Source organism: Peromyscus maniculatus, chromosome 11 (genome assembly GCF_049852395.1).
Source record: "Peromyscus maniculatus bairdii isolate BWxNUB_F1_BW_parent chromosome 11, HU_Pman_BW_mat_3.1, whole genome shotgun sequence".
Lineage (NCBI taxonomy): Eukaryota > Metazoa > Chordata > Mammalia > Rodentia > Cricetidae > Peromyscus > Peromyscus maniculatus.
In genome coordinates this window covers 80317069-80344269 of record NC_134862.1, presented here as the reverse complement: position 1 = coordinate 80344269, position 27201 = coordinate 80317069, and the positions used below count along the sequence as shown (strand labels likewise).

The 27201-nt window shown below is 49.1% G+C and overlaps 2 protein-coding genes across 4 annotated transcripts; one reads left to right on the top strand and one right to left on the bottom strand.

Annotated features, from left to right (window-relative positions):
- On the bottom strand, window positions 1–8999 carry Adamts4 (ADAM metallopeptidase with thrombospondin type 1 motif 4). Its single transcript, XM_006990632.4, has 9 exons — window positions 7505–8999; window positions 6071–6394; window positions 5715–5847; window positions 5022–5192; window positions 3496–3782; window positions 3199–3385; window positions 2773–2948; window positions 1715–1890; window positions 1–1212 (listed from the first exon to the last, which is right to left on the bottom strand). The coding sequence occupies exons 1-9, from the start codon at window positions 8189–8191 to the stop codon at window positions 786–788; spliced, it is 2568 nt and encodes an 855-aa protein (XP_006990694.1). The 5' UTR covers window positions 8192–8999; the 3' UTR covers window positions 1–785.
- On the top strand, window positions 7638–27201 carry Ndufs2 (NADH:ubiquinone oxidoreductase core subunit S2). Of its 3 annotated transcripts, none has more exons than XM_076548258.1 (15): window positions 7638–7756; window positions 11587–11908; window positions 12710–12816; window positions 20448–20638; window positions 22645–22765; window positions 23108–23220; window positions 23460–23534; window positions 23675–23752; window positions 23876–23961; window positions 24171–24290; window positions 24965–25094; window positions 25544–25639; window positions 25793–25876; window positions 26733–26790; window positions 26969–27201. In XM_076548258.1, exons 2-15 carry the CDS (start codon window positions 11814–11816, stop codon window positions 27004–27006), a joined length of 1392 nt encoding a protein of 463 aa, XP_076404373.1. In that variant the 5' UTR covers window positions 7638–7756; window positions 11587–11813; the 3' UTR covers window positions 27007–27201. The 3 variants fall into 3 exon arrangements, with proteins under 3 accessions (XP_076404373.1, XP_076404372.1, XP_006990695.1); XM_076548257.1 differs by lacking the exon at window positions 7638–7756 and adding an exon at window positions 11258–11486 and having other exon boundaries at window positions 11592–11908; XM_006990633.4 differs by lacking the exon at window positions 7638–7756 and having other exon boundaries at window positions 11508–11908.

Below are 27201 nucleotides of genomic sequence, written 5' to 3'. Positions count from 1 at the left end.
TTGAGGGTGAGGCAATATGCTAGTTCTTTATTTACATTACTTAACCCTTATAACACATTTCTAAGGGAGGAATTATTACTGGCAAACAAGAAAACAACACACGCTCAAAGATGTGGAGCCAAGGTGCAGCCCACATTTGTCTGACCCCAAAAGGAGCATATAAATAGCAGACTTCAATATGTACATTTAAAAATATGATAATCCCTCACTCCCTGAAGGCCAATCCTGCCTTTGGCTCTCCCTTTCCCCGTCTCTCACCCCCACCCCCCAAAAAAACCAGGGAGAGGAAAGCAGGGCAGGTTGTACCTCATACATAAACACACACACACACACACACACACACACACACACACACACCACTTATATTCGTCACCACCACCCTGGATTTCATAGCTAGGGTGGGGCTGTAAGGGTTGAGTTTCCCCAAGGCCCTAGTCCCCTTCCCTGGTGCTAAATAAAAGTGAATAAATACTAAATAAATACAACTGGGATCCTGGAGTCATCCTGCCTTCCCCTCTCCCTCCTGTGACCTGCAGGGCAGAGGGGGCAGTTTAGATAGGGGCCTGTCTCCTAGCCCCTTTCCATTCACCTATATATCACTGCCTCCCAGGGCAGGAAGCCAGGGCAGGGCCAGCCTGCAGTTTAGGGCAGAGAGGCAGGGCAGGTCTCACCCGCTACAGCACTTCCCTACTGTGTTTGAGCATGAGGCAGCTGCAGAAACCCCCTCATTCTCGCAGATGAGTCCGAGGCCCCGGCACCCCAAAAGGGCAGCCGGGACAGTGAGGTTATTTCCTGCCTGCCCAGGGCCGCTTCCGAAGGATCTGCAGAATCTGTGCCCGGCGATGCAGCCAGTCTTGGGGAGGAGGGCGTGGTGTGGAAGGGACTGGCCGTGGAACGAAGAAGCTGTACCGCAGACGTGCATTCTGGGGGTTGCCAGCCACCAGGACTTGCAGCGTCAAGGGCTGGGTCAGTGGCCCATGTCCAGACAGTGTCTCTGAGGCTGCCGTGGCTCCACTATAGCGCAAGCTGACTGCCCCGGGAAGTACCACATCTGTGGGGGAGGGCATCAGCGTGTATTCACCGTTGAGGGCGTAAGAACCATCTAGAAGCTTCAGGGCCAGGTAGATGCTCCTGGGGCCGGAACCTCCCTGCTGCCGTACAAGGATGTGGGTGGCCCCAGCAGGGATAGTGACCACATCGCTGTATCCGTACCTGTGAGGAAAAAGGAGTTGAAGAACTTAGCGTCTCCCGAATCCCTTCAGCTTGCCCTACGGTGTTTGTCCGAGTGTGTATGTGTGTGTGTGTCAGGAGCAGCCTCTGCAGGCTTACATGAGGTATGTGTACACCCGAGAACAGAGCTACCAGCTAGAGTGCCTTCCTCTCTCTTATCTCTGGACACTTCCTACCGCGGCTACTTTTTCAAGTGTCTTGCCAGCCTTGGCCTCCTTGGGGCCTGTCCAGTTCCTACTCTTAGCTCAGAGGTCACCACCCAGGGAAGCCCTTCCCTGATGCCTTCCCAGGCTCTCACGGCATCCTGTGTCCTCTCTCTCTGTTCAGCATGTGGAACACTGCATTGTAACTGTCTGCTCAACGGTCTCCCACTTAGACTCCAGAAAGTGTTGAGTCACCAGGAAAGCATTCAGCTCCAAGAACAGTAACTGGGAAAATGGGGGGGGGGGGGGAGGCGACGGGACGACAGAAATCGTGAAAGGACCTGAATTTTTTGAAGGAGCCCGATTGCTTGCTGCAGCTAGAACCATTGCCGCCGCACACCATGCACTTGTCAAACTTCTTTTTGGAGCCAATAATCCGGTCACAGCCAGCATGGATGCAGCGCCCCTGGACACAGACTGAGGAGCTGTCTGGGGAACAGGGAGTTCCATCTGCCACCTAAAGAACAGAGGAGGGAAACTGTTAAGGGTTCTTGCTAAGTCAGCAGGGGTGTGTAAGCTAAACATCTGGAAAGTGGTATCAGAAAAAAAAAAATGGGTAAGGAAGGGGATGTAGAGTGAGCCCTTCGCCTATATGAGATTATAATGATAATAGTGATACAGTCATTTTTCCAGCATTGATTGTCTATCAGGCCATGTGCAAAATGCTTTATAAACATAAATCTAGGTCTCACAATCACTGCCTGAGATTTCGAAGGGTGAATTTCTGAGGTTTAGAAAGATCACAAACTGAGGAGGCAAGGGTTTTCAGTCTCAGCAACAAACTCTAAACTTAGCGGTACGGCCTCCAGATAGACACTAGAGGGCAACAAACCTGCAGGAATTTTCTATAGACTACCGGGGAAGGGCAGGAGGCCAAAGCTTGTGGGGCTTGTTTTGCCTTGAACAGGTCACTCTATAAGACAAAGGGGGTGTCCAGACGTCAGTGATTTCTGGGAAGTCTGTCCATTGAGGGACTAGCTCTCCAGGAGTCAATACTTTGACAGTGGATTCCGTGGATAGGAGAGTCAAGGACCTCTCCAAAGGGCCACATGCCTCCATTCTCACCAGATGTGGAGTAAAAGGATAGAGAAGGAGGGAAGGAAAGAGATAGGACAAGCCAGAGCAGCTTCACCGGCCGCATATCCAGAGCCAGGCATTTGTTCTCCTAACACTGGACACCCAGGGATAGACAAGACTGAGTAAACCTGTAGGTTGGCACGGCATGATGAACGCCAGCAATGGTCTGGAGGGGCTTTTTAAAAAGGTATTTATCAGAAATCAGAAGGATCACTGGGAGGTGTGTAGGCCCTGACTGGGCCTGAAGGTTTCTGGTCCTCACCCGTGGCTCCAGTACGTAGTAGTAACCCAGTGCCCGGGCCTGGCAGGTGAGTTTGCACTGGTCTCGAGGGGCTACACCAGTGTAGCGTGGGACCCAGTCCATGGGTCCTGGAAAGCTCTTGAAGAGGTCAGTCCTGTGGTTGTAGGCGGCACACTGCTCCTCACGGAAGGTCAATGCTATAGGGATGAAATGGACAGGCTGAGCTGCTCTCCCTCACACTATCCCACACACCCTTCCACCTAGCCCCTCGGAACTTGAGCCAGCATGGCACCTCTCTCCCTCACAGACTGCTAGGGACAGCTCTGGAAAGGGAAAGAAACCTCCCCCCAAGCAGCAGAGTCAACCAGCACCTTAGTTCAGCCCTCAAGGGACGGTCCTTCTTGTCTACCACCCCTGCCCGGGGCTCCCAGCCTTCCCAACCCTCACCTGAGCCACTGGGGCAATTGTCAGTGTTGCAGGAGCGGAAGCGGGTACGGCGGCCCTCGCAGTACTTGCCGCCATTCCGGGGGACGGGCCTCGTGCAGTCCCGGGAGGAGAACTGGACACCACCCCCACAGCTCCTGGAGCAGTCACCCCACGGTCCCCAGGGACCCCAGCCTCCAGCCTGTGGAATCTGCAGAGGCACAGAACGGAAGTGGGATAAGCCCACTCGCTGCTAGGTTTTCGGGCCAGTCTCCTTCCGGCCGGCCTTTTCCCCAAGCCACGCACGCCCTGAGGTCTCACATTGAAGTCCTTGAGCTGGTCCACGTGAAGACAGCGGCCGCCCATGCAGGCCTGTGTGGGTCCGCAGGGAGTGCCATCAGCCCAGGGTGAGTGCTTAGTCTGGCACATAGCGTGGCCGTTGAGGTGGCCGGAGCACCAGAGGGCGGCACAGGGTGGTGGCAGCTGTGGACAATGGTGGGAGTCGGGCCCAAAGGTCAGTTGGCATTGGCGGTCAGCATCATAGTCCTTGCCAGGGAAAGTCACGGGCAGATGCAGGGGAGCCTCTGGTTTGTCTAAGAGACAGTGCCCTGAAAGGGGGTGAAGGTACAAAGTTAGCAAGGGCCTGAGGTGGGCACTGAGGGGTGCCAGCTGAAAGCTTGAGCTCTGTGGTGCCTTAGTTTCCCCAATACTAGGATTATAGGCATGTTGTCATGCCTAGCTCCACTATACATTTTTTTTTTAATGGATGTAGTCTCTTTATATAGTCCTGGCTGTCCTGGAATTCACTACATAGACCAGGCTGGCCTCAGACTCACAGAGATCCACCTGCTTCTGAGTGCTGGGATTAATGGCATGTGCTACCATGCCCATCTATAGAATTCTTGAGAATGCTTCTAATCAGCAACTTTGGGGAGCTGGAGATACGGCTTCACAGTTAAGAGCATTTGGAGAGGTCGGGAGTTCAGTTCCCAGCACCGGCATCAAGAAACTCACAAACTGCCTCCAGCTCCAAGGGATCCAACACCCTTTTTTTGGCCTCCATGGGCACCTGCAAGCTTGTACACACACATACATATGCATAAATAAAAATAAAATAAAGTAAAAAGACATTGTCTGAGTCAGGTAGTAGTGGCACACACTCTAGCACTCATAAGACAGAGCCAAGTGGCTCTCCGTGAGTTCGAGGACAGCCTGGTCTATAGAGGGAGTTCCAGGACAGGCGCCAAAGCTACACAGAGAAATCCTGTTTGGAAAAAAACAAAAACAAAAACAAACAAACAAAAATTTGTCTGGTGAAAGTCATTCTGTTGTCTTGTGTACTTTATCAAACGACAAGGTAATTACATGATTTATAGCCCGTCCATTTCAACATTGGACAGTTCTAGTCCTTAAAAGGTCAATTCTTTTTGTTTGTTTGGTTTGGTTTGGCTTTGGTTTTTAGTTTTTTTGAGACAGGGTTTTTCTATGTAGCCTCGGCTGTCCTGGAACTAACTCACTCTATAGACCAGGCTGGCCTCTAACTCAGAGATGCCCCCTGCCTCTGCCTCCTGAGTGCTGGGATCACAGGTGTGCGGCACCACCGCCCAGCTTAAGAAGGTCGATTCTAATTGCATGGAGCCAACAGCTGCTTCCCTTATCTATGCTGTTTGTTTTCCTAGGACGTGGGAACCACACCAATGCAGCAGCATTTCTTACCCCACCACACACGGCAGAGGCAACACACATGGAGGAGTCCGTGGGGCCCAGAGAGAATGTTCCAGAAATGAGAGTACGGTGGGAGAGGGCAGGGATCGAGTCCCACTTGGGGAAAAGCGTCACCTGCTTACCATAGCCATTGTCCAGGAAGTCCGTGATGAAGCGGGCACTGCACGGGGACCAGGGCTCCTCAGGATCCACGTGAGCCATGACAGGAGCCATGACGTGGCGAGAGGAGCCCCCGTGCCCATTCAGACTGACACATGGCTTGGAGTTATCGTGGAGCATGTTGAAGACATGGCCTGTAAGAGAAGAGGTCCCGCTAGTGCCCAAGGGTGCCATCCTGTGTCCCCAGGGGGCATCCATGATAAGCTTGGCTGCAGCTGGTGATGATAGGCGCCACCTCCCCTCCCCCATCTCAGATCCCCTGATGGTTCTCTGAAGGGTCCATGTGTAGCTCCTATTGCTCTGTCTCCTCTTCCCCAAAGGAAAGGGTCCTTCTGCTCATTTTCCATTGTAGCTAACATTCCCAATCCTCAAACCCCATTCTCTTACTCTCTCCCCTTCCAAACATGTATAGTCATGCACATATACACAGTCCAAAGTAGTCCCCACTTGCTGCTTTATATAATAGAAAGATCTGTTTGCACCCAGAACAGAGAAGGATATTGACCTTGGACCTAGACCTGGGAGAAGAAAGAGGAGGAGGAGGAGGAGGAGGAGAATACCCCCATTTGCACTCTAGTGAGCCCCTTATCTCCTTTAGCATCCTCAGTACCCCTCACCGCCCCTTCAGGTGCCACACTGCCCCAGCACTACCTTACCCAGCTCGTGAGCAGCAGTGAAGGCTGACTGGAGTCCATCGTCCTCCACGATAGCACAGCTCCGGGCTGGATCGCACACTGTGCCCACATCAGCCATGCCCAGGGTGTCACAAGTCGAGACCCCACACAGGTCCTGTAGAGAAGGGGCACAGAAGACGTTTGGGGCTGAATACCCAGATTAGTGAGGCCCTAGATGCTGAGCACCCAGCATGGTCAAGCCAACCCATGTCACTATGGCTGGGGCCAGGTACATGATGATGCACAACTCTAGGGATAGCCTTTCCATCACGGTTTGTGCGTTGGCGGTGTCTCTTTGGGTTGTGGTTCTTCGCATGTGGTGCTGACTGGGGCCTTACCTGACGGGTGAACAGAATGGCTGTGTCAAAATGGTCAGGATCTGAGTCCTCAGGGGTATTGAGGCCCCGCTGCCAGGTACAGAAGCTGCGTAGGGTCTGGGCCGCACTTGGCTCCACTTGGGGCCCTTCCTGGCCTGACCCCAGGATCACTAGCCGAGTCACCACCAAGCTGACCGGGTTTCGGATGCTTGGGTGCTTAAAGGCCTTGGCTGCCGCTGCCATCACTGTCAGCAGGTAGCGCTTTAACCCTGTCCCATGAAATGCCGCCATCTTGTCGTCGGCCACCACCAGTGTCTCCACGAATCTACTCAGAGAAGCAAAGCGCTGAAGAGAAAAAAAAGAGAGAGAGGAAGGTCCTGAAATAGCCTCCCAGATCCATGGATCCCTTCTCCTCTCCCTCTCTTCCTGGGTCTAGAACTCAGCAGAGTCAGCTGGCCCTCACACACCCCACAGGATTCCTGAAGTGACTGCTTTGGACCTCCCCCCCACCCCCCCACCCCCAAATCCCAGGGCTTTTGTGGCAATGTTGAAGAATCAGCTGTTGTTCTGAAAGAGGAGAAAGCCTTGCCACGTTTCAGGGCTGAGTGGGCCCCAGAGGTGAAAAGCAGCTGGGAGTGTGCTGCGGGAGGGGCCCTAGGGTCTCGGGAGTGTGTGGCAGGGGCTGAGGGACAGAGCTAGAGGGCTGGGCTGCGACAGACAGCGAGACAGCGACGTGTCTGCCCTGTGTGGTTGGAGGAACAATTCAGTCAGCAGCTAGGGCCACAGCCAGATCTCAGCGTGGCGGGTGTGGAAGGAGCGTCTGGTCTGGATTAAAGCTACAGAGAAGGGGTGGGAGAGAGAAAAAAAAAAGGGGGAGACCCAGGAGTGGGAGGGAGGGAAGGATGGCGCCTCAGGCAGCCTTGCAGTCAGCCCACAGTGTGGGAAGAGGATTGACCCGGAGGGATGGGATGCCTCTCCTCGGCCTGCCTAGCTTGCAGTTTGCCAGAACAATTTTAAAGGCAACGGCAGAAGCCAAAAAATCCCCAATCCCTCAGGCCTCAAACTTCACTCCTCTAGCTGGGGGTGAGGGTAAAAATCACTGGGGCAGAGAAATGAGCCTAGGCCGACAGGCTGTTAGGAGAGCTGTACTGCTGGGAACTGTGTCAGCAGGAGACTCCATGGCCAGGAAGGGGCGGGGTAGGGAGGGGGAGAGGTCATTCCGGCCCAGAGAATCTGACTGACTTACCTCAGGGAATCCTCAGAGCAAAGCAAATGGCTGGGGCAGGGAGAAGCCGACACTTTCCCAAAGTAGGGGTGGTAGAGATAGGAAAAGGCAGAGAAGAGAAAAGCTGGAAAGGGGGAAGTGGAAGTGAGAGGAGAGAGGGCACATAGGGGTCAGTAGGACAGACATGGCGGGAGGGTGACACAGGACAAAAACCCCCGGGGGCTGCCTACCTTGGATCTTCGGGGAATGGGATTGGGGCTCCCAGAAGGAGCCTTGACGTTGCACATGGGACCTTGGCTGCTGGCAGGACTCTTCCGGCGTAGAATGTGAGCCCCTGGTCCCCCAGCAGAGTTAAGGGTGCCTCCCTCCAGAGGTTGGAGGTGGAGTTCAGCCCCCCGGTACTGCAACACCCCTAGAAGGGCTCCCCCGTCCCAGTGCAGAGATGCCACCGACTCCGGATCTCCGTTGATGGTGCCCGTCAGGTAGGTACCTGGCTCTGCCCCACCCAGCATCTCAGGTGCCTGGCCCAGGTACTGCACCGTCAGCCCCTCTACCTGCACCCCGGGGTCCTGCTCTAGTTCCAGGAGTAGCACCTCCCCGAAGGCTGGCAAGCGGCACAGGAGCCTGGCAGGGGTACCGGAGCCGGGCAAGATGCTGCCATTGAGCTTCTCTGGGAACACGATTTCCTCCTCCCGGGGGAGGGGGTGGGCTGACCAGGCAGAGGGCAGGAGGGAAGCCAGCAGCAGCAGCAGCAGCCGCCGCCGCCGCCACCACCACACCAGACCAGAGAAAGGCACGCTGTGAAGCTGCGAGCCGACAGGGACTCTTCGCAGCCAGTGCCCAGTCAAGCCCCTCCCGGGATGCAAGCCCATCTGGGACATGGTACCGGTGCTGCAGCTGGGATGGATTGAGGCCATCTGAGGCACCAGGTCCTCCACACCCTCACTGTGGAAAGCTCCTCGTTAAAGCCGGAGGGGCTCGGACTTGTGCCAAAATCTGAGGCGAAGTTTTTAGAGGGGCTAGAGACGTTCAGAGACGATGAAGAAAACAGCCCCTGGGCCCAGGAAAAGTGCCTAGGGGACCTCTCTCCTCCAAAACTTCCTCCTGTGCACTTCTCTCCTGGGTCTTTGTCTCTCCCTGTCTGTGTCTTCTTCAGCTTCTCTGGCTTCACCCTCTGCCCAGCTGTGTGGCTCTGTCTCAGTGCCTGCTCTGTCTCTGTCTCCTTTGGCTGTCTCTTTGTCTCTGTCTCTCTCCTCCTCGGTCTCTTTCCTTTCTGTGTATCAGTGGGTCTCCCCCGGGTTCTCCCCAGCCTCTCTCCCCGCCAGCTCTTTTAAGCATCCAGAGCCTCCCTCTGTGTGTGATTGACTGTTCTGTAAGCCACTCAGCAGAAGCTCGGTCAGTGGGACTCAGATGGATGGATGTATCATTGCTTCCCTTAAAAAAAGACAGGGAAAAAAATAGGAGGGACTTGCCCAGGGGAAGGGAATCTCTAGCAGCCAGATGCATTATAGGCACGGAGCCAGTGGATGACACATCCTTTTCCCAAATCCCACCACCAGCCCTCAGCTGTCTCTTTCCCTTTTTGGTGGGACAGAGCCCCAAGGGAAGCAGGGACTCGGGGAAAGGGCCTGGGCAACACACACGGATGAGATTACGTCCTGGGAGAATTCATGTCCCTACTGTCCAGTCTGGAACAGCCTATCATCAGGTGTCACTTATGTTGCCCTCTATCCCAGAGGCTGATTTCTAGGGCCAAGCTGTCTGGTTTGAAAAGGAGGCGGGGAACAGGTAAGGAAGAATGAAGAGAGAAGAGAGGATGGGACCATGAGGAAGGAAGGGGCAGGAGAGACAAGAGAGCAGGAGACAGCTCAGGACCTTTCTGTTGGAATGGGAATAAGAAATAAACAGACGACGAAGAAGTCAGCTACTTTTCTTTTTATAGGAGGAAGATACAGACTATGTCTTTTCTTCTCTCTCTCTCTCTCTCCCTCTCTCTCTCTCTGCTATGCATTCCTGAGTTACCCTTACCCTATTCAAAGAAATGAAACAGCCATTCCATCCTAGGCCTCCTCCTCCCCGACTTCCTGACTGCCCATTCCCCTGGCTCAGCTCCCAGGAGCTTCCCCCAGGCTTTTGGCCCTGTTCCTACCTACTCCCAACTACCCCAGAGCCTCCCCCTTCCTCAAGTCAGCCAGCCTCTCACCTAGACAAGACCTGCTCTCTTGGGAACCAGAATCACTCAGTCAATCCTTGTTCCCTCGCACCCCACCTTTCGAGTCCAGTAGTTCCTGGAATATCTAGTAATCGTTGACTCCTCATTCTCCATGGGGCAGAGTGAGAGGGTGCAAATAGCATTTGAGGGCACCAAGAGGAACAGGAGCCTAGAACCTGGGATGGGGATAGTGATTGGTGGGTGCATGTGTGGGGGCGTTAGAGAAGGGAGCTAATGACTTCTCTGATTCGGAACTGGAGGGGACTAAGGAGATAAAAAGCAGACTCTAGAGGCAAGGAAGTAGAGTTCAGAAGTGGGGCCATTTCTGTTCACTCCACCCTGTGGCCACTTGTTTCCCCAGGAAATCCCCAGGAAGGAGAGTACACTCAGCGGTCCCTTCCCTTTCCCAGAGAAGCACCCCAACCCTCTCCTACCCCATCCCCTTTATTCATGTTGGGCCTTGTCACCTCCTGTGCCCAAGATCGCACTCATCAGGGGGCTTCCTCTCCCCGTCCCTTCCTGCTCCAGTCACTAATCCCTGCCCTGGTGCCTATCACTTCCTCAATTACCCACCCTGTGGTGACTCCCAGTCTCACCTCTTGACCTCATCACATGCCCTGACCCTCCCTGGTCCTGAGTGGAGGGGCTGAGGCTGGAGGAGCCACACAAGGGATGAGGGACCAGAAGGGACAGGGGCAAGAGGAGCTGTCACCAGGGTATCCTATTGCTCCTTTCCATCCCCCCACCCGAGATGGGAACAAAGAGGGTGACTAAGCGGTGGAAGACAAAGGACCATAGAATGGCAGCCACAGCATGTGGGGGGTGTTGGCAGAAGGGAGAAGGCACAAAAGATGCAGTGTCCTAGGCAGCCCCCCAAGAGCCTTCCGCCCAGTCTCAGCTCAAACTGCCCCCAGGGCTAAGCAAGCTAGAGTCTATCTTGACTTCTCCTCGTAGGCTGCACTAACACAAAAAAAATGAGTAATCCGCCTCCTCTCATCATTAACACATTTAGCGTTTAAACTATATTGCAGGGAAGAAGGCCTAGGAAAGGGAGGGATATATAGAGGGACCAAGCCTCTGCCCTGGCTTTCTGGGGTTTGCCTTGTCTACACCAGGTCTTGGTCAGTTCCCACAGCCAAGGGATCTCTGGCCCCACCCTTTGGTATGGTTCCCATTAGGTCAATTTCCAGCCTAGAAATCTGCAGCCTCTTCCTCTGCAGCTAAGAATTCCCAGTGCCACTCCCCTGTCTGTCTGCTCCACCCAGCTGCACCGCTGGTGGGCTATGTCCCGGGGACCCTGTCTGGGGGAGATGTGGGGGAGGCCTCTTTCCAATGAGAAAATTGTAGAACCTCAAAGAGTGGGTGGCCCAGCTGGAGCTGGGCTGGGAGGGAGGGAGGGAGGGAGGGAGAGAGAGAGAGAGAGAGAGAGAGAGAGAGAGAGAGAGAGAGAGAGAGAGAGAGAGAGGCCTCTAGGGCAAGGAAACTTTTTCCATACAGAATTAGGCTCAGAGTCCTGGTGTTACTACATTTCTATGTCGTTATATCCTTCTGAGGAGGACTGTGGCAGGGTGAGACTGTCTTGAATGGAGGTGGGGTACCAGGTATCACTAAGAAGGCTTCCTGAATCTGTGATTCCGTAGGTTCAGGAATTACAGGGATAGAAGGGTCACTGACAGAGGATCTCCATTTGTAAAAAGGTAGCTCCACACCGTCGCACCGACTCTATCAATGCTGGTGGTCTTGGCCTTCTATTCCTTTTTGTTTTGGCCAGCTCTCAGACTCACCCAACTGCACTTGAGTCCTTTTCTACAGTCCCGATTCCGGACATCTGGAAATTAACTCTTGGATTCCGTAAAGAAAAGATAAGTTATCAAAACCCGAGCCTTCAGTCGAGAAGCAGGAAGGACTACCGCAGGAGGATGACCAATAAGGAAAGGAACAGTGAAGGAACACCCATGCAGAGTGTGCGACCGGGTCCTTGTGGGAGGGAAGTTTGTAAGGTAACTTCGAGTGCAGGGAGTGGACTCAGAGCCAACTGTTGGGTTGGGATTCATCGCGGAGTTGCCTCAGGAAAAAGCAGTTAATTTCTCTTTCGCCTAGAAAAGCCGTGGGAGGGACGCCCTTACTAAAGATGACTGCAGTCGTAGTCACTTAAGCGCAAGTGATGCGGAGAGGCGGAATCCGGATGTTGTCGCATTTGCAATTGACCGCACTGCCAGCTTCCAAGATGGTGACCCCACTGTGCCTATAGCAGAGAAGCCCACAAGGAGGCGCACGGGATTCACTTCCGCCCGGTTCTCCTTCTTACGTTCTGCAGCTTGGGAAAGATGGCGGCACTGAGAGCTGTGTGCTGCCTCCGCGGCGTTGGGGCCCAGGTGCTGCGGTCCGGGTCTGGGATCCGACTGCCGAATCAGCCCAGCAGGTGAGGAGGAGGCCTTTCCTGCATGCGTTCTCTTCAAAACTAGAATTTCTCGAGTCTGAGGACATTTCAAGGGCCCTGTGACCCCTTCGGAAAGAATGACCCAGGCCTGTGACCCTCCTTGCGCAGGTCAGATTTCTCAGGTCCCCAGATGCAGTGTGCCTCCTGTAGCGGAGGTTGGGGAAAAGAAGGGTGAATCTGTTTTGTCATAGGCGAAATAGGTGATGTGGAAGACCCTACCCTTCAAATTAATGATTCGAGCGTTCCTCCTCTCATATCCGGAGAAGAGACCCCTCCTCTCTGAGCCCTTTTCCCCAGCTTCTCACTCCCCCTCATTCGCTCGCATATACGAGTTTGCTCTCTCTCTCTCCTTCCTCCTTCCCTCTCCCCCGCTCGCTTAGCAATCTTAGGTTTACCATGAACAAATGATGTTCTCAACATTCGTATTCATGCAGGAGCTTGGACCCCAGCTTGTATGTCCAAAACTGCACAATGGTATTGAAGAATACCAGCCCTGGAATACAGGCCATCCTTCCTTGGACCCACCCACATAAGAGTGAATAGATATTGCATACAAATATATGTACGCGTGCAATAACAGTTGGTGAAAAAAGGCCATTTATTTATTTGAAGGAGAGTGGGGAGGGGCACATGGGAGGGTTTGGAGGCGGGAAAGGGAAGGGAGAGATGTTGTAATTAAATTAAAATCTCAAAAAAAGTTTTGAAAAAAAAAAGTGAACGGGGGCCCAGGAACCAAGCACACTGTTGATGCTGTTTGTATAGGATCTATCTTTAATTCCTCAGAGGCGCCCGGCAGTGGCAGCCGGATATAGAATGGGCACAGCAGTTTGCGGGAGCTGTCATGTACCCCTCCAAGGAAACAGCCCACTGGAAGCCTCCTCCGTGGAATGGTGAGTTTTCAGAGCTGCTGCCTCAAGTCTTCAGACACCTTTGCTGATTTTTAAGTGCTATTGAGTTCCCTCTGTTTCAGGTAAAAGTGATAATAGCAGGGATTTATTGGTTAGAGACAGAAAGGAATGATAGTCGTCCTCAATTAATACTGAAAGGTCCTTACCATTATTTAATTAATGTCAGCATTTTCCAGATTCCATACACTTCCATCTCTTTGTGGACAACATCGTTTTCCTAAGAGCATTTGAATGAAACCTACTTAAATACAAGCATCTTTCCCCCATCAAAACTAGGTGTTTTGGGACTAGAGAGATGGCTGAGAGTTAAGAGCACTTGATGCTCTTGCAGAGGACCCAGGTTCAGTTCCCCGCATCCATATCAGGTGCCTTAGAACCACCTGTACCTCCAGTTCCAAGGGATTTACTGGCCTCTTCCGGCAGCTGCATATAGGTGGTAAACATTCATATATAAAGGCAAAGCACTCATACACATATACACATAAAATAAAATTCAAAGAAGTCTTTAAAAAAGAAAAAGACCCAGAGAGCTGCCTTGTCTTCAAAAACAAAACAATAATGAAACAACACCCAGCAAATGGGCTCTTGTTTTTCATGTTTTGAAACAGGGTCTTGTGCTGAAGATATGGCTCAGTGGTTAAGGGCACTTTCTGGTCTTTGAGAGGACCTGAGTTCAGTTTTCAGCACTCACGTGGTAGCTCACAACCATGTGTAACTCCAGTTCCAGGGAATCTGATGCTCTCTTCTGCCCTCCAAGGGCATGCACATGGCGGCGCGCGCACACACACACACACACACACACACAACACTCATACACATAAAATAAATAAAATTTTAAAAAGAAAGAAAGCAACAGGGTCTTCCTGTATTGTCCAGGCTGGCTTCAGGATCAAGATCTTCCTCCCTGATCCTTCCAAGTGCTGGAATTACTCTTCTTTTTGATCTTTCGATTTTGATCAGTGGTACCAAGGTTGTCCTTTTTCTGTTTGTTAGTATTTTTGTTTTTGTGTTTCCCAGACAAGGTTTCTCTGTGTATCTATCCTGGCTGTCCTGGAACTCTCTGTAGTTGGCCTTGCACTCACAGAGATCCTCCTGCCTCTGCCTCCTGAGGGCTAGGATTAAAGGCATGAGCCACCACCACCTGGTTTCCTTGGTTGTTTTTAACAAAATCTCAAAATCTTTCCATTTTACCAGTAAAGACTCGGGAGCCAGATTGCTGGGGTGAAAGCCTGTTAGCTCAGAGAGGCAGAGAAAGCACCCAGCTAACCTTTCTCCTCAGTAGACATCCCAGAAGCCTCCTTCCTTCTCCTTGGCCTCAAACCAAACTCCTCAAACTGAATGTTCCCCTACTTCCTGTGCATCTCTCTCTGTCCTCCTGACTCCCTCTTACTCTCTTTTTCTTAATAATCCTATGTTTACTTATTTATTTATTTTTTCCTGTCAGCTTATCAGCTGCACCTGAATCTACTGACATTTTAACTACTGTCTGCAGCCACCCAGCCACCCTCCCCGCCCAAGTCAGTGCCCTGCTGGCCACTAAGGCTGCAGCCTGGAGGGAATGTAGGTTTTAACTAAATCTCTATTGTTCTATTTTCCAACAAAGACTCAAAAGTCAGATATTGGGGTGAAAACTTGCTAGATCAGAGAAGCTGAGAAGCAACTACCTGACCTCTTTTGGCTGGAAACCCAGCAAGAGAATGTCTCTCTCCACAGGTCCCTGATCAAAAAAAGACCCCAAAGTCTCATAAATCCCTACTACTTCCTGTCATCTTTCTATCCATCTCCCTCTTCTGTCCTCTGTGGTCTCAGTGGCACTGGCTCTGCATTCTACAGCCCCCACCAATCCAAAGTTAACTTTATTAACACAGTCTTGGAGTCACTTCCTGTCAGTTGGTTGCTTGGTCCGCCTCTTGACCTATGGTTGACGTTATTTAATCCTATTTACAGTATTTAAGCAGAAAGGCCTTGGATTAAAAGTGTGTGCTAGGGCCGAACCACACCGCAACCTTTTTTCAGTATATAACGCAATCTCAGCGTTCACGGTATGGTCAAATATCCTGCAACTGTCCTTCAAGATGGAAACTTTATAGTTATCTTTGGCTTTTGTCTCCCTCTTGCCCTCCATATCTTTGTCCAATAAGTCATCAAGCCAGGTAGACTTTTTCATCATTTCTCTCTTTTAATTAAAAATATTCTAAGATGTATTTTATGTGTCTGAGTGTTTTGCCTATGTGCCTTTAAATGCGCCACATGGGTGCCTGGCACCCGTGGAGTTCAGAAGAGGGCATCAGATTCTCCATAACTGGAGTTAAGGATGGTTATGAGCCACGATGTAGGTGCTAGGAACAGAACCTGATCTTCTGCAAGGGCAACAAGTGCTCTTAATAACGGAGACATCTCTCCAGCTCTCCCTATTAATTTTTTTAGGTTACTTTATGCGCGTGTGTGAATGCTTGCTTGTCCATATGTGTAAGTGGCAGTTTTTATTAGGACAGTTGTGTGTGTGCAGTGACCTGCAGAGGACATATGAGACATCATATCCCCTAGAACTGGAGTTATAGGTGGTTGTGAACCAGTCTTGTATGAGTCCTGGGAACCAAACCTGGATCCTCTGCAAGAATAGCAAGTATTCCTAACGGCCAAACCATTTCTTCAGCCCGTCCTTTTAAAATTTCATTGTCATGGGCAGTGGTGGCACGTGCCTTTAATCTGAGCCTTCCTGAGGCAGAGGCAGGTGGATTTCTGAGTCTGAGGCCAACCTGGTCTACAGAGCTAGTTCCAGGACAGCCAGGGCTAGAGAGAGAAACTCTGTCTCAAGAAACAAACAGACAAACAAACAATCATGTAGTCACTTGTTTTTGCTGAAGTTTTTTGTTTGCTTGTTTTGTGTTGCCCCCTCCCTTTTGCCATATTATTTCACTATGTAGCCAAAAAACATAAGCAACCAACAAACAAAAAGGGTGTACAGAATTTTTGTCCCATCTCTAAGAATCCTGTATAGTGTCACCCGCTTCTTCTTCCCCAAGCATCATTTTACATGTTATTATTTTTTTAATGATTTATTTATTTATTATGTATATGGTATTCTACCTGCATGAATCCCTACATGCCAGAAGAGGGCATCAGGTCTCATTACAGATGGTTGTGAGCCACCGTGTGGTTGCTGCGAATTGAACTCAGGACCTCTGGAAGACGAGGAGTGGTCTTAACCTCTGAGCCATCTCTCCAGCCCCCTTACATGTTATTCCTTTGTTTAAAAACTAAGATGCTAACAGTTACCTTTTCAGAAATGCAATAATGATAGCTGTTTGTCATAGGCTAAAGCAGCCTGTATGCATTATTTTACTTAATCATCATACCAACCCTATGGGGTATTATGCTAATTGTGAAGAAATGATGGTACTTGATTGAAACCTGATCCAGGACACAAAGCCAGATTTGTACTCAAATCTGTCAGACCACAAAACACAAACTGAAGACTGTTAGTCAAAGGGGGCTTTGGTTTCAAGTCTTTTGTTTTATGTGCATTGGTGTTTTTTTCCTGCATGTGTTTCTCTGTGAGGATGTCAGATCTTGGAATTACAGACAGTTGTGAGGAGCTGCCATGTGGTGCTGGGAATTGAACCTGGGTTCTATGGAAGAGCAGTCAGTGTTCTTACCCACTGAGCCATCTCTCTAGCCCTGGTTTCAAGTCTCAACTCTCTATTTACCAGTGAATTGAGTGCCTCCTGCATTTCATGACTTTGTAAGGCAGTGGTCCTCAACCTTCCTAACGCTGTGACCCTTTAATACAGTTTCTTATGTTATGGTAACCCCCAACCATAAAATTATTTTTGTTGCTACTTCATAACTGTGATTTTGCTACTTGTAGACGATTTTTCTCATTGGGACTGTCAGCTCACAAATAATGACTTGGAGTCTTACTATTAATTATGAAAACTTGGCCTATAGCTTAGGCTTGTCCCCCTAGCTCTTACAACTTAAATTGACCCATTTCTATTCATCAACATGTTACCATGTGACGCATAGCTTTTACCTCTCCTCCTGCATGTCTTGGTCTCTCTCTGAGTCTGGCTGGCAACTCCCTTTTTTTCTTCCCAGAGTTCTCTCTCTGTCCAGAAGTCTGGGCTGTACCTCCTGACTCGCTCTTGGCCGTGTAGCTTTTTATTAAACCAATCACAGTGACACATCTTCACACAGTGTAAAGAAATAGTCCACAACAGCTACTGTTATGAATCATTATGTAAACATTTATGTTTTCCAATGGTTTTAGGTGACCCCTGTGTAAAGGTCTTTTCAACCCCAAGGAGTTGCAACCCACAGGTTGAGAACCACTGTTGTAAGAATTAAAGGCCTGGCATATGTAAGTTCTGCAACTTGTAAGGGCCTAGAATATGTAAATCCTTTGTATGTGTATCTGTTCACCATGTGCATGCTTTGTGCCCAAGAAAGACAGAAAAGGGCATTGTAATTCTCTGGAACTGGAGTTACTAGTTGTGAGCCGACATATGGGTGCTAGGAATTGATCCCAGGTCCTCTGGAAAAGTAGCCATTGCTCTTAACCACTGAGCTATGTCTCCAGTCCTGTAAGTCCTATGTAAATATTATTAGTGTTACTAATATTGATCCTCCTACTAATAATATCCCCCTACTGTGTCCAGACATTATTTTTCTGCTACTTAAGAACTCCTTATAAACAGTTTCTTTGATACTTGCTTCTAAGACTTGGCCTGTATTGATTGTAGAGCCTGGGATGTTTCATCCCTCTATTTTTTTTTTTTCTGAAACAGGGTCTCTCTGTGTAGCGTTGTGCCTTTCCTGGATCTCGCTCTATAGACCAGGCTGGCCTCCAACTCACAAAGATCTGCCTGCCTCTGCCTCCCGAGTGCTGGGATTAAAGGCATGCACCACCACCACCCAGCTCATCCCTCTATTTTTAAGTTTTCATGCATAATAAATTTCTCTGTTCTACCAGCCAGCTCCCAAATAACAACATGGAGACTTATTATTAATTTTAAAAGCTTGGTTTTAGTTTAGGCTTGCCCACTACCTCTTATAACCTAAATTAACCCATATATTTAGCCTATGTTCTGTTGTGTGGCTTATTACCTCATCTCTCTGTTCTGTTCATGCTGCTTTTTCCACTTCTGTCTGGCTACTTGCCTTTCTTCTTCTCTGTCCCCAGAAGTCCCGCTTAACCTCTTCCTGCCTAGCTCTTGGCCATTCAACTCTTTATTAAACCAATCACAGTGACACATCTTCACACAGTGTAAAGGAATATTCATGATGATCTTTAAATAGCTGACAGCTAAGTCAGCTACCTGGTAACATAAATTTGACCTCATTACTACTTTTCACTTGTAATTGTTTCCCAAGTTAAAGTATGTTTCTCTTTTATTCTTCCTTCCTTCTTCCTTCCTTCCTTCCTTCCTTCCTTCCTTCCTTTCTTTCTTTTTTTTTTTTTTTTTTTTTTTTTTGTTTTTCGAGACAGGGTTTCTCTGTGTAGCTTTGCGCCTGTCCTGGAACTCACTTGGTAGCCCAGGCTGGCCTCGAACTCACAGAGATCCGCCTGCCTCTGCCTCCCGAGTGCTGGGATTAAAGGCGTGCGCCACCACCGCCCGGCCTCTTTTTTTTTTGAGATTGGGTCTCACCATGGATCCTTGATTGGTCTGGAGCTTACTTTGTGAACCAAGCTGGCCCCAAGCTCAGCAGTCTGCTTGCCTCCACCTCCTGAGCATTAAGATTATACTAACCATGCCTGGCCCAAAAGTGTAAGTTTCTTGAGGGTAAAAAACTGCCATTTGGAGGACAGGCATCGTGTCATATGCCTTTAATTTTGGCACCAGGGAGGCAGAGGCCGGCAGATCTCTGTAAGTTCAAGACCAGCCTAGTATACATATTGAGTTCCAGAGCAGCCAGGACTCTGTAGAGAGACCTTGTCTCAAATCAGAACAAAACAAACCAAAAAACTGCCGTTTGGGCTGGGAATGTAGCTCAGTTGATAGAGTGCCTGCTTAGCAATCACAGGGTCCTGGGTTCAATACCCAGCATGGCATAAACCAGAAGTGATTGTAGACTCTTACAATCTCAACATTTAGGAAATAGGGACAGAAGGATCAGAATTTCAAGGTTACCACCTTCAACTGAATAGTGATAGTGAGTTTGAGGCCAGCCTGAGCTGAGACCCAGTCTCTAAAACAATGTCATTTAATAGTAAGTATTAAACATATTTCTCTCTTTTTCCCCCCTTGAGGAAGGGTCTCACTATGTAGTCCTGGTTGGTCTTGAACTCACAGATCTACCTGCCTCTGCCTTCTTTGTGCTGACATTAAAGGCATGTACCCCCTCACTAAACTGAAGTATGTATTTCAAACTGCTTGTCCATTCCTCATACACATTGAGATGTATCATGCGTTACAGATAAGTCAAGGCTCAGTGGTTTAAAGGTTCTTCCAGAAGACTTAGGTTCAATTCCCAGTTCCCATACTGATTGGTTCACAATCATCTATAACTCCACTTCCAGAGATCTGATACCTTCTGACCCCTGTGGGCTCCTGCAAACATGTGCTGCACATATGTACACTCAGACACACACATACTCATAAAAAAATAATAAATATCAGGGCTGGAGAGATGGCTCAGAGGTTAAGAGCACCGACTGCTCTTCCAGAGGTCCTGAGTTCACAACCATCTGTAATGAGATCTGGGTGCCCTCTTCTGGCCTGCAGGCATACATGCAGACAGAACACTGTATACATAATAAATAAATAAATAAATATCTGTCAGCTGTGTTAGCATATCTCTTTAATTCCAGCACTTAGGCAGAGGCAGGCAAATCATCCTGGTCTACAAAGTGGGTTCCAGACCAGTTGGGGCTACAAAAGTGAAATTCCATCTCAGAAGGAAAAAAAAAAAAAAAAGAATAGTAGCCAAGTCTCATGACACAAGCTTATCAGCCCAACCCTTCAGGAGGCTGAGGCAGGAGGATCATTAAGGGTTCAGTACTAGCCTGGACTACTGAGTGAGTTCAAGGCCATCCTGGGTGAGATCCTGTCTGAAAATTAAAAGGAGGTGGGAGTGTAGCTCAGTGGTAGAGTACTTGCCTGGGACGAGCAGTGCCCTGGGTTCAATCCTTAGCACAACAACAAAATAAAAGATGTTCTAGGGCAACGGCTCCCAGCCTTCCTGACCCGCGACCCTCTAACACAGGTCCTCCTGTTGTGCTGACCCCCGACCATAACATTATTTCGTTACTACTTCATAACTGTAATTTTCCTGCTGTTATGAATTGTAATGTAGAGATCTGTGTTTTCCAGTGGTCTCAGGTAATCCCTGTGAAAGGTCTTTCAGTTCCTAAAGGGGTCGTGACACACATGTTGAGAACCACTGTTCTAGGGGCTATAAACGGACTTCATGATCCTCATTGGAAAGTGTAGAGCTTCCTTCCCTTTTCCCCATTTCCTGGCCCTCTTCCTAGTTATACTGGAATGAGGGTGCTAACAAGGTGTGGGGTGGTGAGCCAGAAGATATGTCGAGAGAACCAATTCCGCGCTGTGTCTTGGGGGTGCCCAAGGGAATTACCATTTGGCTCAGAACTATTTCCCACTTCTCAGATGTGGACATTATGAAGGACATAGTGGTCACCAATGTGACCCTGAACTTTGGGCCCCAGCACCCAGCAGCCCATGGAGTCCTGAGACTGGTGATGGAGTTGAGTGGAGAGATGGTGCGGAAGTGCGACCCTCACATCGGGCTCCTGCACCGGGGCACGGAGAAGCTCATTGAGTACAAGACCTATCTGCAGGTGTGGAGGTGAACAGGGGCCTGTTGATGGGGGCTGAGCTGCAGCTTGAGACAGGTGGTTTCGCTGCCCCCAAGCTTCAGGGCAGGCGGGTGGCAAGGGTTAGTCTGTTGTGTCCTATCATTTTAAGATGTGTTACATTTGTTTATGCTGTGGAATATCTGTTTAATGAATCAAAGATGCGTTGCATTCTTTTATGTTGAATTTGTTTAACTGTGAAGCTGTGTTACTTTGCCTGTCTGTGACACCTGATTGGTCTAATAAAGAGCTGAACAGCCAATAGCTAGGCAGGAGAGGGATAGGTGGGCCTGGCAGGCTGAGAGAATCAGTAGGAGGAGAAATCTGGGATGAGAGATTGAGGAACGGAAAAAGAAGGAGGAGAGGGGGGTATCGGGGGCCAGGCACACACTCAGCCATGGATGAAGAAGTAAAGAAAGGCATATAGAATAGAGAAAGATAAAAGCCCAGAGGCAAAAGGTAGATGGGATAATTTAAGAAAAGCTGGCTAGATATAAACCAAACTAAGGCTATGTATTCATAAGTAAGAGTAATACTCCATTTATTTATTGGGGAGCTGGGTGGCGGGTCCCCCAAAGAGCTAGGAGTAAGTAACAGCCAACTGCATCAGTCCTTTGAGGTCATTGTTGGATGGGCGCTTGGAGAAAGTGCTGAAGGATGCAGGAGTCTTTGGGGTTCTTCCAGCATCAGTACTTTATAGCTGGACCACACTCCAGCTTTTCTCTGTCTGATTTTGGGATGGCCCTTTTATCATTACTTCAGTGCCTCAGTTTCCCTCTTAAGTGAGTGCGTCAAAGCTAGTGTCCCACGGGCAGAGGAAGAGGAATGAGACGTCAGCTCTTCAGGATTAACAGCGAATTCTTGTGTCTTCCCACTCTCTTAAATCTGTTTTCAAAACACTCAGTGAGTCAGAGTGACCGGAGGAGGTTTGTGACAGAATTTGCCGTGTTTAGAAGAACTGTGTGACCTACATAGTTGAAGGTCGGATTTGAAGGAGTTGGATCTGGAATACACTTCCAGATGTTGTTTTTCTGTTTGGTTGGCTAGGGTTTTTTTTTTTCTTCTTCTTCTTCTTTTTCTTCTTACTGTTATAAAGAAAGGGCCCTGAACAGAATAGTGGAATTAGGGCTTTAGACCCAGCCCTGTGACTATCATGTGCTTCCTCCAGGGAGCCTAAGCAGTGGTGGCTTCTCTTCACACTTTTGTGGGTTAACCCCTGTAGCATCATCCTGCGTCACAAATGACATCAGGACCAGAACAGGCTGTCCCCATGAGAAGCAGTTTAACTCCGCCTTCTTCCTGGAAGCTGGAACTGGCTTGATAGGCAGCTGGGACTTTGCTTTCCTGACATTCTGGGGGAAAGCTACTGTAAAACTGACTTTTCTCCTTCAAAATCTCAGTTTTGAGGGTATAAGAGGAAAAAGACATAGAAGTCCAGGGCATACTTTGAGAAAGGTTACAGTGCTGAAGAACCCTGTAAGAGCCTGAGTATTAAGTTTTTAGAAATTTTATGACTTAGTTGCTGAAGTTATTATTAAAATTAGATTATACATTTTGTGTGTGTGTGTTTATTTGTTGTTGTTTTTTGAGACAGGGTCTCACTGTATAGCTCTGGCTGTCCTAGAACTCTCTTAGTAGACTCAAAGATTTTTGATCTGTATCATAAAGATACTGTATATGTTGTGCCATGTGTCTCAAGGGTACATGTAGTTACATTTTGATAGCTTAAAATTGACCATGGTAGGAGTATTATCACCATGGAAATTGTCAAACATGATAAATCAAGGTCTTTTCATGGTTTTAGAGAGCCAGTTTTTAAACATTTGATGCTAGTTTTAAATAAGCATGTTAGGAGAGTTTTCGTTCTGCTTTGCTGGGACTCCTGAGTCTCCAAAGGTAAGTACTGACTTCCAGTGCCTGACAAGAAGGTTTCCTGCCTCAGACAGTGCACTCCTGGGCTTGTTAGATGTGACCTTCCTTCCTTTCAACAGGCCCTCCCATACTTTGACCGGCTAGACTATGTGTCCATGATGTGTAATGAGCAGGCCTATTCTCTAGCCGTGGAGAAGCTGCTGAACATCCAGCCTCCTCCCCGGGCACAGTGGATCCGAGGTATGTTCTGCTCCTTATTTCTGCTGCCCACTGTGAGCACAGGACATCTAAGTGCATTGAACTCAACTTTGATATTCAGATTCCAGATTCCACTCACACAGGATTAGCCCTGGGCTCCTATGTCCTTCTTTCTAAAAACACACACAATATGTATAAATATTCATTTCGGATATTTATTGTGTATGTGGATGCATGTGAAATAGCATGTATCAAGGCATTTGTGGGGAGGTCAGAGGGCAGCTTTTGGGAGTCAGTTCCCTGCCTCTGCCATGTGGGCAAGCCTTTACCCACTGAGCCATCCTCCCAGCCCCGTCCATCACTTCTTGTCTTTCCATCTCACAGTGCTGTTTGGAGAGATCACACGGATTTTGAACCATATCATGGCTGTGACCACACATGCCCTGGACATTGGTGCCATGACTCCTTTCTTTTGGATGTTTGAAGAAAGAGAAAAGGTATAAGGGAGGCGTGGATAGGAATAGGGAAGGAAGTACATGAAGTAGAGAGGGCAGAGAGGGAGACAGATGAAAACGGGGAGGGAGCAGTATCTTTTGTTGGATTGTATTTGTGGGAATCTTGTCCCATGAGGCGTTTGGCTAGCCACAAGAAGTCAGAGGTAGGGCAATGGGCTACTGTGTTGCTGGACTTGGGCGTCCCTGGACTTTATTTCTCACCCCTAGTGCATTCTGTCTAGATGTTTGAGTTCTATGAGCGGGTGTCTGGAGCCCGGATGCACGCTGCTTATATCCGACCAGGAGGTGTGCACCAGGTGAGTGGCTCGCCTGCCTCCACACTTCCCGTCCAGGTCGCTTTCCTCTTTGACCACTGGAGGGCAGTGTGGGCTGATGGACCGGGACTCTGGCCCCGTGGGAAGGGGTGCTATGACAAGAATCTCCACTTGGTTTCTAGGACCTGCCTCTTGGGCTTATGGATGACATTTATGAGTTTTCTAAGAACTTCTCTCTTCGGATCGATGAGGTGGAGGAGGTAAGATAGAAATCAATGGGGGAAAAGTATCTTTATCCCCCAAAAGTGCCCAGTGTTATATAAGTACAGAGGCTTTGGAAGATTGTCATGAAGAATATTAGCACACTGGATTTCTCTCCACAGATGCTGACCAACAATAGGATCTGGCGGAATAGGACGATAGATATCGGGGTTGTTTCGGCAGAAGACGCACTTAACTATGGGTTCAGGTAGGAGAATACAACTTCTTTCCTTAGGGTGGGAGGCTGTAGAGAGTTACAGCCCAGTGTCTTGGTTTCAAGCACGTTTGGTACTCTCCCGTCCATGCCTTGAGTTGTGTTCCAGAACCAAGGTGTTGGGGAGGAAGAAGGAAATAGGAAGCATGTGTGTCCCTTCTTGTTTTTGTGGAGAGTGGCCTTACGCCCATTGTCCCCTGCAGTGGAGTGATGCTGCGAGGCTCAGGCATCCAGTGGGACTTGCGGAAGACCCAGCCCTATGATGTGTATGACCAGGTCGAGTTTGATGTTCCTATTGGTTCTCGAGGAGACTGCTATGATAGGTAAGACCCAAAGCTTGCTCAGCTCTTTGTCCTGCTGATTTCTTTGCTGTTTCCTGGTGTCTGTAGGAGCCTGTATAGTGTGTTAAACTTGGTAGGGTTGTGCTTAGCATTCACAGTCCCCAGTATTCTCCCCCAACACACACACCAAATAACAGAGCTTTTATTTTTCACCCTTATCCTGCCATCCTGCCTTAGGTAAAACTAGTTTGGCTGCTTTTGTAGCTGAGAAAGCTGAAGCATAAGTTAGGGATTAGCCTGTTAGTGATTGAGATGGGAATCCTCCTGACCCAGCGCTCTTCCCTCTTGATTCTAAGCTACACAGTCCATTCCTGTTTACTGACCCTGAGTAAGATTAGCTACTGTTGTTCTCTTTGTTTATCTTTCCATTCGACTCCCGGACTCTGCAGTCCAAACTGGGTTTAAGAGGGTAAAAGGAGAAAAACTACAGGCCACGTGCTGGAAAAAGAGAGAGAGAGATTTGGAGAAGAACTCAATGGTCCTTAAACACTGCAGGGTTTATATGGGCAGCGAAAGCAAGCAGAGATTCTGTACGAGGAGACACAAAAACATTTACCTAACAGTTTTCATGTCTCCCAAAGGGCGCCTGTCCAGATTCCTGCTTCTTGCTCCTCTGTCCGCTTTCTCTCGTTCTAAGTCTGTCTGGTCTACTTCAGGTACCTGTGTCGTGTGGAGGAGATGCGCCAGTCCCTTCGAATCATCTTACAGTGTCTGAACAAGATGCCTCCGGGGGAGATCAAGGTTGATGATGCCAAAGTGTCTCCACCTAAACGAGCAGAGATGAAGGTTGGCTGCAGGGAGAGGGAAGAGAGATTGGGGGTGGGAAAGGGACCGGTGGCCACAGAGAGACGTCCTTGGATTAGATCCTGCCTTTCAGTTTAACTTGTGAAGACTCTGACCCTTTCACCACACTCATCTTTTTTTCTGTCTACTGCTTCCTGATTTACATGTGTGTTGTTAGTCTCCCAAAGGGCAGAGATTGCTGTGTCTGCTGGGGGAAAGCCCAAGGGCAGAACTCGGATCTGGCTTCTTCCTTTTTCTTTTACTGTTTTTTCAAGACAAGGTTTCTCTGTGTAACAGCTCTGGTTGTCCTAGAACTCACTTTGTAGACCATGCTGGCTTCGAACTCCCAGAGATCCACCTGCCTCTGTCTCCTGAGTGCTGGGATTAAAGGCGTGCACCGCCACTGCCTGACTGGATCTGGTTTTCTGATGCTCCCCTTTTCCTCCCCTCAGACGTCCATGGAGTCACTAATTCATCACTTTAAGCTGTACACTGAGGGCTACCAAGTTCCTCCAGGAGCCACATACACTGCTATTGAAGCTCCTAAGGTGAGGGAGGAGGGGAAGGGAAAGTGTGTGGAGTGGGGGCTGGAGATAGAAGTGAGCAGAGTGCTCCCTCTCTAGTGGCCAGGGAGGCTTTGGTAAAAGAGAAGAAGGTTGTTCTTCCTCCTTAGGAGGCATCCCATTTTCTTCCTCGGACAGGGAGAGTTTGGGGTATACCTGGTGTCTGATGGCAGCAGCCGCCCTTACCGGTGCAAGATCAAGGCTCCTGGTTTTGCCCACCTGGTAAGACAATCTCAGTGGTTCTAACGGCAATATAGTCATAATTTATTGACCTTGATTGAGGATTTTTGGTTATTTTCAGCAACTTAAAAAAATTATTTATTTTTAGCTTTTGTATATGTATGTATGTGTGTATATGTTTGCTACATGAGTGCAGGTGCCTTCAGAGGCCAAAGAGGGCATCAGATCCCTGGAGCTGGAGTTGCAGGCAGTTGTGAACTACCTGTTGTTGGTTTCGGAGCCGATCTCAGGTCCGCTGCAAGAGCAGTACATACTCTTAGCAGCTGAGCCACCTCTCCAGCACCTTGCTTTTTGAGCTAGGGCTTTGCTGTACAGTCCTGGCTCGTCTAGAACTCCCTTTGTAGCTAAGGCTGGCCTCAAACTTACTATGTCTTTGGACTTTAGCCTCCCAGGTTCGAGGATTACAGGCATACACCTCCACACCCAACTCTTGGAGGAGATTTTGTTTTGTTCCATTTGTTTGTTTAAGATAGAATTTTGCTGCAAACCCAAATTAGCCTGGAGATTACTATATGTGTGTGGGCTTTCCTTGGATTCACAGTAACCCTCCTGCTTTAGACTTTCAAGTGCTAGAATTACAGATATAAGCTCCTGTGCCTGGCTGGATGAGGATTTTGGCTTGGGGTTTTTGTCATTGCTGTGTTTTGTTTTTGAGGTGAGGTCTCAGTATGTAGCTCTGGCTGGCCTAGAATGTAGACTAGTCTGGCTTCAAACTCATCAACATCCTCCCGTGTGCTGAGATTAGCTGTATATACTACCACACCCTGCCTTTGGATGGGATTTTAAAGAGCTCTCCTCTGCAAACTTGTATTAATGTGTTCCTATTTCCTCTCCACAGGCTGGCTTGGACAAGATGTCTAAGGGACACATGTTGGCAGATGTTGTAGCCATCATAGGTATGAGACTATTATGCAGTAAGGTATCTAAGACAAGGGGTTTGGGATTCTGTTTAGGAACAAAACCAAACGCTCAATGTTCAGTATAGACTGTGTCCTGGACTCTAGGCCAGAGTGTCTTGGACACAGTCATGTGCTCTGAACCTCTGGCAATAACCTTCATCCTCTAACCCTCTAGGTACTCAGGATATTGTGTTTGGAGAAGTAGACCGATGAGCAAAGGCACAGCCTTTGAGTTCCCGTGCCTGGCAGCTTCCTCTGCAAGGCCTGTCCCTCACAGGAAATGAGGCTGTGTGTCTCCGTGTGTATAAACAAACATACATGTACACGCTGACTTAGCTGTACAGACTTTCTGTGCATGTACTAGAAAAAGAGAAATTATATTAAATTAGCCGCCTTGCGGCCCCTACG